Below are 12,424 nucleotides of genomic sequence, written 5' to 3'. Positions count from 1 at the left end.
CACACACTGGATTCATACACTGGATTCTGTACATCACACACTGGATTCATACACTAAGCTTCACATGTCACACACTGGATTCATACACTGGGCTTTGTATGTCACATACAGGATTCATACACTGTGCTTCATATGTCACACACTGGATTCATACACTAAGCTTCACATGTCACACACTGAATTCATACACTGGGCTTCGTATGGCAAACACTGGATTCATACACTGGGCTTCTTATGTCACACACAGGATTCATACACTGGGGTCCATATGTCACACACTGGATTCATACACTGGATTCTGTACGTCACACACTGGATTCATACACTGTGCTTTGTATGTCACACACTGGATTCATACACTGTGCTTCGTATGTCACACACTGGATTCATACACAGGGCTTCGTATGTCACACACTGGATTCATACAGTGGGCTTCGTCTGTCACACACTGGATTCATACACTGGGCTTCGTATGTCACACACTGGATTCGTACACTGGGCTTCGTATGTCACACACTGGATTCATACACTGGGCTCCATATGTCACACACTGGATTCATACACTGGGTTCTGTATGTCACACACTGGATTCATACACTGTGCTTCATATGTCACACACTGGATTCATACACTGGGCTCCATCTGTCACACACTGGATTCATACACTGTGCTTCATCTGTCACACACTGGATTCATACACTGGACTCCATATGTCACACACTGGATTCATACACTGGGCTCCATATGTCACACACTGGATTCATACACTGGGCTTCATATGTCACACACTGGATTCATACACTGTGCTTCATATGTCACACACTGGATTCATGCACTGGACTTTATATGTCACACACTGGATTCATAAACTGGATTCTGTACGTCACATACTGGATTCATACACTGTGCTTCATATGTCACACACTGGATTCATACACTGTGCTTCATATGTCACACACTGGATTCATACACTGGGTTCTGTACATCACACACTGGATCCATTCACTGTGCTTCAAATGTCACACACTGAATTCATACACTGGGCTCCATATGTCACAAACTGGATTCATACACTGGGCTCCATATGTCGCACACAAGATTCATACACTGGGTTCTGTACGTCACACACAGATTCGTACACTGGGCTTCGTATGTCACACACTGGATTCATACACTGGGCTTCGTATGTCACACACCGGATTTATACACTGGGGTCCATATGTCACACACTGGATTCATACACTGGATTCTGTACATCACACACTGGATTCATACACTAAGCTTCACATGTCACACACTGGATTTATACACTGGGCTTCGGATGTCACATACAGGATTCATACACTGTGCTTCATATGTCACACACTGGATTCATACACTAAGCTTCACATGTCACACACTGAATTCATACACTGTGCTTCATATGTCACACACTGGATTCATACACTGTGCTTCGTATGTCACACACAGGATTCATACACTGTGCTTCGTATGTCACATACTGGATTCATACACTGGGCTTCGTATGTCACACACTGGATTCATATAATGGGCTTCGTCTGTCACACACTGGATTCATACTCTGGGCTTCGTATGTCACACACTGGATTCATACACTGGGCTCCATATGTCACACACTGGATTCATACACTGGGTTCTGTATGTCACACACTGGATTCATACACTGGGCTTCATATGTCACACACTGGATTCATACACTGGGCTCCATCTGTCACACACTGGATTCATACACTGTGCTTCATATGTCACACACTGGATTCATACACTGGACTCCATATGTCACACACTGGACTCATACACTGGGCTCCATATGTCACACACTGGATTCATACACTGGGCTTCATATGTCACACACCGGATTCATACACTGTGCTTCATATGTCACACACTGGATTCATACACTGGACTTTATATGTCACACACTGGATTCATACACTGGATTCTGTACGTCACATACTGGATTCATACACTGTGTTTCATATGTCACACACTGGATTCATACACTGTGCTTCATATGTCACACACTGGATTCATACACTGGGTTCTGTACGTCACACACTGGATTCATACACTGTGCTTCAAGTGTCACACACTGAATTCATACACTGGGCTCCATATGTCACACACCGGATTCATACACTGGGTTTCATATATCACACACTGGATGCATACACTGGGCTCCATATGTCGCACACAAGATTCATACACTGGGTTCTGTACGTCACACACAGATTCGTACACTGTGCTTCGTATGTCACACACTGGATTTATACACTGGGCTTCGTAGGTCACACACTGGATTCATACACTGGGCTTCGTATGTCACACACTGAATTCATACACTGGGTTCTGTACATCACACACAGGATTCATACACTGGGCTTCGTATGTCACTTGCTGGATTCATACGCTGGGCTTCGTATGTCACTCGCTGGATTCATACGCTGGGTTTCGTATGTCACACACTGGATTCAGACACTGGGCTTCGTATGTCACACACTGGATTCATACACTGGGCTTCATATGTCACACGCTGGATTCATACACTGGGCTTCATATGGCAAACACTGGATTCATGCACTGGGTTCCATAAATCACACACTGGATTCATACACTAGGCTCTGTGGATCACACACTGGACATACACTCAGCTCCATACGTCACACACTGGATTCATACACTGGGCTCCATACTTCACACACTGGATTTATACACCAGGCTCTGTGCATCACACACTGGATTCACACACTGGGCTCCGTGCATCACACACTAGATTCACACACTGGGTTCCGTACGTCACACACTGTGGTCATTATCACACACTGCGGTCGGTACGTTACACACTGGAATCACGCACTGCGGTCAGTACATTATGCACTGTGGTCAGTAGGTCCCACACTGGGATTAGCAGATATCACCCTGGGCATCAGCGGGTCGTGCACTGGAGACCAGTGTATGAATCCAATGTGTGATTTATGGAGCCCAGTGTAGTGAATCTAGTGTGTGTGACGTACACTCTGCAGGTCATGCACTGGGTTCAGTAGGTCATGCACTGGGATAGGTATGCCACACATGGGAGGGGGGGGGGGTCACGCACATAGGTCATGCACTGGGAGCACGCACTGTGGTCACAGTGAGCCCCGAGGCACCAGTGGCACGGGGGCCAACCAAGCACTCCTCGCCCGGGTGGAGTCAGTGCCACCTCCCGGGACAACAGAGACATGGGATGAGGAGACCCTCACCTTTCCACACATAGATCTTCCCGCACAATCCGTTGTCCAGGACAAAGCAATCCTCGGTCTGTAGCATCTCCTTCTTGAAGGGGTTCTGGGCCGACACAGCAGTCAACGTCATGGCACCAGTGGCATTGGAAACCTGCCAAAAAGCAACGGGAATCCTGACCAGACAGCTCAACCCTTCCCTCCCTCCCTCCCGACTCCCACAATACCTCCCGCAGAGGCCCGCAATGTGGGCAAATAAGGTAAGACCTGCATTTCTATATCGCCCCTCATGACCTCAGGATGTCCCAAACAGCTTCACAGAGAAAGAAGGACTCTCTGGAAGTGTCGCCACAGTCCTAATGTAGGGGCGGAATAAGTCGCGCACAGCAAGATCCCACAAAGAGGAATGACCAGGTAAAATTCGCGCCACACAAGTGCCAGGCAATGACCATCTCCAACAAGAGAGAATCTAACCATCGCCCCTTGACATTCAACGGCATTATCATCGCTGAATCCCCCCACTATCAACATCCTAGGGGCTACCATTGACCAAAAACTGAACTGGAGTGGCCATATAAATACCGTGGCTACAAGAGCAGGTCAGAGGCTGGGAATCCTGCGGCGAGTAACTCACCTCCTGACTCCCCAAAGCCTGTCCACCATCTACAAGGCACAAGTCAGGAGTGTGATGGAATACTCTCCACTTGCCTGGATGGGTGCAGCTCCAACAACACTCAAGAAGCTCGACAGCATCCAGGACAAAGCAACCTGCTTGATTGGCACCCCATCTACAAACATTCACTCCCTCCACCACCGACGCACAGTGGCAGCAGTGTGTACCATCTACAAGATGCACTGCAGCAACTCACCAAGGCTCCTTCAACAGCACCTGCCAAACCCGCAACCTCTACCACCTCCATTCACATCACACTCCTCCTCCCCCGTCAACCTACCCGCCCCCTCCCCTGCACAGCACCCTCCTTTCACCTCCACTTTCGCTCACCTTCCATCCCCCACATTCCCTCACGCATTAAATCTCCCTCTTCCCACCTTCTAATCCTTCTGCCTTCCTCCCACTCTATACATCCCACCTCCAGGCATCCAACCCTGCTCCACTTCCCTCCTCAACACTCCCGATCTCAGCTGTATGGCCAAACCATCACCTTCGAAAGACTGGCCATCTGGGAGTGGCTCTGATCAGCTTGAAGGTCCTCCTGTGGGTTCCCCTCCTTCAGCGTTGGTTTCACACCCAGGACCTGGAGAGGTGGAGATCACACACACATTGGCAGAACATTGTGAGCAAGGAAGGATTGGCAATTGATCATTAATACCAGAACTCCCACTCATACACCAGGCCGAGTACAGTCCCCGGTCCCACTCATACACCAGGCCGAGTACAGTCCCCGGTCCCAGTCAGACACCAGGCCGAGTACAGTCACCTCTCCCACTCATACACCAGGCCAAGCACAGTCCCCGGACCCACTCAAACACCAGGCCGAGTACAGTCCCCTCTCCCACTCATACACCAGGCCGAGCACAGTCCCCGGTCCCACTCATACACCAGGCCGAGTACAGTCCCCGGTCCCACTCATACACCGGGCCGAGTACAGTCCCCACTCCCACTCATACAACATGCCGAGCACAGTCCCCGGACCCACTCATACACCAGGCCGAGTACAGTCCCCGGTCCCACTCATACACCAGGCCGAGTACAGTCCCCACTCCCACTCATACACCGGGCCGAGTACAGTCCCCGGTCCCACTCATACACCAGGCCGAGTACAGTCCCCGGTCCCACTCATACACCAGGCCGAGTATAGCCCCCATTCCCACTCATACACCAGGCCGAGTACAGTCCCCACTCCCACTCATACACCAGGCCGAGTACAGCCCCCACTCCCACTAATACACCAGGCCGAGTACAGTCCCCACTCCCACTCATACACCAGGCCGAGTACAGTCCCCACTCCCACTCATACACCAGGCCGAGTACAGCCTCAACTCCTACTCATACACCAGGCTGAGTACAGCCCCCACTCCCACTCATACACCAGGCCGAGTACAGTCCCCATTCCCACTCATACACCAGGCCGAGTACAGCCCCCATTCCCACTCATACACCAGACCGAGTACAGCCCCCATTCCCACTCATACACCAGGCCGAGTACAGTCCCCGGTCCCACTCATACACCAGGCCGAGTACAGTCCCCACTCCCACTCATACACCAGGCCGAGTACAGTCCCCACTCCCACTCATACACCAGGCCGAGTACAGCCCCCACTCCCACTCATACACCAGGCCGAGTACAGCCTCAACTCCTACTCATACACCAGGCTGAGTACAGCCCCCATTCCCACTCAAACACCAGGCCGAGTACAGCCCCCACTCCCACTCATACACCAGGCCGAGTACAGTCCCCATTCCCACTCATACACCAGGCCGAGTACAGCCCCCATTCCCACTCATACACCAGACCGAGTACAGCCCCCATTCCCACTCATACACCAGGCCGGGTACAGTCCCCCACTCCCACTCATACACCAGGCCGAGTACAGTCCACACTCCCACTAACACCAGGCCACGTACAGTCCCCGGTCCCAGTCAAACACCAGGCTGAGTACAGGCCCCATTCCAACTCATACACCAGGCCGAGTACAGTCCCCCACTCCCACTCATACACCAGGCCGAGTACAGTCCCCACTCCGACTAACACACCAGGCCACGTACAGTCCCCGGTCCCAGTCAAACACCAGGCCGAGTACAATCCCCACTCCCACTAATACACCAGGCCGAGTACAGCCCCCACTCCCACTCATACGCCAGGCCGAGTACAGCCCCCACTCCCACTGATACACCAGGCCGAGTACAGCCCCCACTCCCACTGATACACCAGCCCGAGTACAATCCCCCATTCCCACTCACACACCAAGCCGAGTACAGTCCCCATTCCCACTCACACACCAAGCCGAGTACAGTCCCCACTCCCACTCATACACCAAGCCGAGCACAGCCCCCACTCCCACTCATACACCAGGCCGAGCACAGTCCCCGGACCCACTCATACACCAGGCCGAGTACAGTCCCCGGTCCCACTCATACACCAGGCCGAGTACAGTCCCCACTCCCACTCATACACCGGGCCGAGTACAGTCCCCGGTCCCACTCATACACCAGGCCGAGTATAGCCCCCATTCCCACTCATACACCAGGCCGAGAACAGTCCCCACTCCCACTCATACACCAGGCCGAGTACAGTCCCCACTCCCACTCATACACCAGGCCGAGTACAGCCTCAACTCCCACTCAGACACCAGGCTGAGTACAGCCCCCACTCCCACTCATACACCAGGCCGAGTACAGTCCCCACTCCCACTCATACACCAGGCCGAGTACAGCCTCAACTCCCACTCATACACCAGGCCGAGTACAGTCCCCACTCCCACTCATACACCAGGCCGAGTACAGCCTCAACTCCCACTCATACACCAGGCTGAGTACAGCCCCCATTCCCACTCATACACCAGGCCGAGTACAGCCCCCACTCCGACTCATACACCAGGCCGAGTACAGTCCCCATTCCCACTCATACACCAGGCCGAGTACAGCCCCCATTCCCACTCATACACCAGACCGAGTACAGCCCCCATTCCCACTCATACACCAGGCCGAGTACAGTCCCCCACTCCCACTCATACACCAGGCCGAGTACAGTCCCCACTCCCACTAACACACCAGGCCACGTACAGTCCCCGGTCCCAGTCAAACACCAGGCTGAGTACAGCCCCCATTCCCACTCATACACCAGGCCGAGTACAGTCCCCCACTCCCACTCATACACCCGGCCGAGTACAGTCCCCACTCCCACTAACACACCAGGCCACGTACAGTCCCCGGTCCCAGTCAAACACCAGGCCGAGTACAGTCCCCACTCCCACTCATACACCAGGCCGAGTACAGTCCCCACTCCCACTAATACACCAGGCCGAGTACAGCCCCCACACCCACTCATACACCAGGCCGAGTACAAACCCCACTCCCACTCATACACCAGGCCGAGTACAATCCCCACTCCCACTAATACACCAGGCCGAGTACAGCCCCCACACCCACTCATACACCAGGCCGAGTACAATCCCCACTCCCACTCATATACCAGGCCGAGTACAATCCCCACTCCCACTAATACACCAGGCCGAGTACAGCCCCCACACCCACTCATACACCAGGCCGAGTACAATCCCCACTCCCACTCATATACCAGGCCGAGTACAGTCCCCACTCCCACTAATACACCAGGCCGAGTACAGCCCCCACACCCACTCATACACCAGGCCGAGTACAATCCCCACTCCCACTCATATACCAGGCCGAGTACAGTCCCCACTCCCACTAATACACCAGGCCGAGTACAGTCCCCACTCCCACTCATACACCAGGCCGAGTACAGTCCCCATTCCCACTCATACACCAGGACGTGTACAATCCCCACTCCCACTCATATACCAGGCCGAGTACAGTCCCCACTCCCACTAATACACCAGGCCGAGTACAGCCCCCACACCCACTCATACACCAGGCCGAGTACAATCCCCACTCCCACTCATATACCAGGCCGAGTACAGTCCCCACTCCCACTAATACACCAGGCCGAGTACAGTCCCCACTCCCACTCATACACCAGGCCGAGTACAGTCCCCACACCCACTCATACACCAGGACGTGTACAATCCCCACTCCCACTCATATACCAGGCCGAGTACAGTCCCCACTCCCACTAATACACCAGGCCGAGTACAGCCCCCACACCCACTCATACACCAGGCCGAGTACAATCCCCACTCCCACTCATATACCAGGCCGAGTACAGTCCCCACTCCCACTAATACACCAGGCCGAGTACAGTCCCCACTCCCACTCATACACCAGGCCGAGTACAGTCCCCATTCCCACTCACACACCAAGCCGAGTACAGTTCCCCACTCCCACTCATACACCAGGCCGAGTACAATCCCCACTCCCACTAATTCACCAAGCCGAGTACAGTCCCCACTCCCACTCACACACCAAGCCGAGTACAGTCCCCCACTCCCACTCATACACCAGGCCGAGTACAATCCCCACTCCCACTCATATACCAGGCCGAGTACAGTCCCCACTCCCACTAATACACCAGGCCGAGTACAGTCCCCACTCCCACTCATACACCAGGCCGAGTACAGTCCCCATTCCCACTCACACACCAAGCCGAGTACAGTCCCCCACTCCCACTCATACACCAGGCCGAGTACAATCCCCACTCCCACTCATATACCAGGCCGAGTACAGTCCCCACTCCCACTAATACACCAGGCCGAGTACAGTCCCCACTCCCACTCATACACCAGGCCGAGTACAGTCCCCATTCCCACTCACACACCAAGCCGAGTACAGCCCCCACACCCACTCATACACCAGGCCGAGTACAATCCCCACTCCCACTCATATACCAGGCCGAGTACAGTCCCCACTCCCACTCATACACAGGCCGAGTACAGTCCCCATTCCCACTCACACACCAAGCCGAGTACAATCCCCCACTCCCACTCATACACCAAGCCGAGTACAGTCCCCACTCCCACTCATACACCAGGCCGAGTACAGTCCCCATTCCCACTCATACGGCAGGCCGAGTACAGCCCCCACTCCCACTCATACACCAGGCCGAGTACAGTCCCCACTCCCACTCATACACCAAGCCGAGTACAGCCCCCACTCCCACTCATACGCCAGGCCGAGTACAGTCCCCACTCCCACTCATACACCAAGCCGAGTACAGCCCCCACTCCCACTCATACACCAGGCCGAGTACAATCCCCACTCCTACTCATACACCAGGCCGAGTACAGTCCCCACTCCCACTCATACATCAAGCAGAGTACAGCCCCCACTCCCACTCATACACCAGGCCGAGTACAATCCCCACTCCCACTCATACACCAGGCCGAGTACAGTCCCCACTCCCACTCATACACCAGGCCGAGTACAGTCCCCACTCCTACTCATACACCAGGCCGAGTACAGTCACCATTCCCACTCATACACCAAGCAGAGTACAGCCCCCACTCCCACTCATACACCAGGCCGAGTACAATCCCCACTCCCACTCATACACCAGGCCGAGTACAGTCCCCACTCCCACTAATACACCAGGCCGAGTACAGTCCCCACTCCCACTCATACACCAGGCCGAGTACAGCCCCCACTCCCACTCATACACCAGGCCGAGTACAGCCCCCACTCCCACTCATACACCAGGCCGAGTACAGCCCCCACTCCCACTCATACACCAAGCCGAGTACAGCCCCCACTCCCACTCATACACCAGGCCGAGTACAGTCCCCACTCCCATTCATACACCAGGCCGAGTACAGCCCCCACTCCCACTGATACACCAGGCCGAGTACAGCCCCCACTCCCACTCATACACCAAGCCGAGTACAGCCCCCACTCCCACTCATACACCAGGCCGAGTACAGTCCCCACTCCCATTCATACACCAGGCCGAGTACAGCCCCCACTCCCACTGATACACCAGGCCGAGTACAGCCCCCACTCCCACTCATACACCAGGCCGAGTACAGTCCCCACTCCCATTCATACACCAGGCCGAGTACAGCCCCCACTCCCACTGATACACCAGGCCGAGTACAGCCCCCATTCCCACTCACACACCAAGCCGAGTACAATCCCCCACTCCCACTCATACACCAGGCCGAGTACAGTCCCCACTCCCACTCATACACCAGGCCGAGTACAGTCCCCACTCCCACTCATACACCAGGCCGAGTACAGCCCCCACTCCCACTGATACACCAGGCCAAGTACAGTCCCCATTCCCACTCATACACCAGGCCGAGTACAGTCCCCACTCCCATTCATACACCAGGCCGAGTGCAGTCCCCACTCCCACTCATACGCCAGGCCGAGTACAGTCCCCATTCCCACTCATACATCAGGCCGAGTCCAGTCCCCACTCCCATTCATACACCAGGCCGAGTACAGTCCCCATTCCCACTCATACATCAGGCCGAGTCCAGTCCCCACTCCCACTCACACACCAAGCCGAGTACAGTCCCCATTCCCACTCACACACCAAGCCGAGTACAGTCCCCACTCCCACTCACACACCAAGCCGAGTACAGTCCCCATTCCCACTCACACACCAAGCCGAGTACAGTCCCCATTCCCACTCACACACCAAGCCGAGTACAGTCCCCATTCCCACTCACACACCAAGCCGAGTACAGTCCCCACTCCCACTCATCCACCAAGCTGAGCACAGCCCCCACTCCCACTCATACACCAGGCCGAGCACAGTCCCCGGACCCACTCATACACCAGGCCGAGTACAGTCCCCGGTCCCACTCATACACCAGGCCGAGTACATTCCCCACTCCCACTCATACACCGGGCCGAGTACAGTCCCCGGTCCCACTCATACACCAGGCCGAGTATAGCCCCCATTCCCACTCATACACCAGGCCGAGTACATTCCCCACTCCCACTCATACACCAGGCCGAGTACAGTCCCCATTCCCACTCACACACCAAGCCGAGTACAGTTCCCCACTCCCACTCATACACCAGGCCGAGTACAATCCCCACTCCCACTAATTCACCAAGCCGAGTACAGTCCCCACTCCCACTCACACACCAAGCCGAGTACAGTCCCCCACTCCCACTCATACACCAGGCCGAGTACAATCCCCACTCCCACTCATATACCAGGCCGAGTACAGTCCCCACTCCCACTAATACACCAGGCCGAGTACAGTCCCCACTCCCACTCATACACCAGGCCGAGTACAGTCCCCATTCCCACTCACACACCAAGCCGAGTACAGTCCCCCACTCCCACTCATACACCAGGCCGAGTACAATCCCCACTCCCACTCATATACCAGGCCGAGTACAGTCCCCACTCCCACTAATACACCAGGCCGAGTACAGTCCCCACTCCCACTCATACACCAGGCCGAGTACAGTCCCCATTCCCACTCACACACCAAGCCGAGTACAGCCCCCACACCCACTCATACACCAGGCCGAGTACAATCCCCACTCCCACTCATATACCAGGCCGAGTACAGTCCCCACTCCCACTCATACACAGGCCGAGTACAGTCCCCATTCCCACTCACACACCAAGCCGAGTACAATCCCCCACTCCCACTCATACACCAAGCCGAGTACAGTCCCCACTCCCACTCATACACCAGGCTGAGTACAGTCCCCATTCCCACTCATACGGCAGGCCGAGTACAGCCCCCACTCCCACTCATACACCAGGCCGAGTACAGTCCCCACTCCCACTCATACACCAAGCCGAGTACAGCCCCCACTCCCACTCATACACCAGGCCGAGTACAGTCCCCACTCCCACTCATACACCAAGCCGAGTACAGCCCCCACTCCCACTCATACACCAGGCCGAGTACAATCCCCACTCCTACTCATACACCAGGCCGAGTACAGTCCCCACTCCCACTCATACATCAAGCAGAGTACAGCCCCCACTCCCACTCATACACCAGGCCGAGTACAATCCCCACTCCCACTCATACACCAGGCCGAGTACAGTCCCCACTCCCACTCATACACCAGGCCGAGTACAGTCCCCACTCCTACTCATACACCAGGCCGAGTACAGTCACCATTCCCACTCATACACCAAGCAGAGTACAGCCCCCACTCCCACTCATACACCAGGCCGAGTACAATCCCCACTCCCACTCATACACCAGGCCGAGTACAGTCCCCACTCCCACTAATACACCAGGCCGAGTACAGTCCCCACTCCCACTCATACACCAGGCCGAGTACAGCCCCCACTCCCACTCATACACCAGGCCGAGTACAGCCCCCACTCCCACTCATACACCAGGCCGAGTACAGCCCCCACTCCCACTCATACACCAAGCCGAGTACAGCCCCCACTCCCACTCATACACCAGGCCGAGTACAGTCCCCACTCCCATTCATACACCAGGCCGAGTACAGCCCCCACTCCCACTGATACACCAGGCCGAGTACAGCCCCCACTCCCACTCATACACCAAGCCGAGTACAGCCCCCACTCCCACTCATACACCAGGCCGAGTACAGTCCCCACTCCCATTCATACACCAGGCCGAGTACAGCC

General features: G+C 55.2%; 1 protein-coding gene across 4 annotated transcripts in view; it reads right to left on the bottom strand.

Moving 5' to 3' along the window:
* The window catches only part of LOC137385097 (macrophage-capping protein-like), a 69,731-nt gene that overhangs the window by 9,627 nt on the left and 47,680 nt on the right, over window positions 1–12,424 (bottom strand). For all 4 annotated transcript variants that reach the window (XM_068059859.1, XM_068059862.1, XM_068059861.1 and 1 more), the window contains exons 7-8: window positions 4,406–4,498; window positions 3,264–3,396 (exon numbers count right to left, since the gene is read on the bottom strand). In XM_068059859.1, the coding sequence (XP_067915960.1) occupies window positions 3,264–3,396; window positions 4,406–4,498 (226 nt within the window). The remainder of the gene's footprint in view (window positions 1–3,263; window positions 3,397–4,405; window positions 4,499–12,424) is intronic.

This window comes from Heterodontus francisci, chromosome 28, assembly GCF_036365525.1.
Source record: "Heterodontus francisci isolate sHetFra1 chromosome 28, sHetFra1.hap1, whole genome shotgun sequence".
In the NCBI taxonomy this organism is placed as follows: Eukaryota; Metazoa; Chordata; class Chondrichthyes; order Heterodontiformes; family Heterodontidae; genus Heterodontus; species Heterodontus francisci.
The sequence above is the reverse complement of the archived record's forward strand: the minus strand, read 5'-3'. Positions and strand labels throughout refer to the sequence as shown.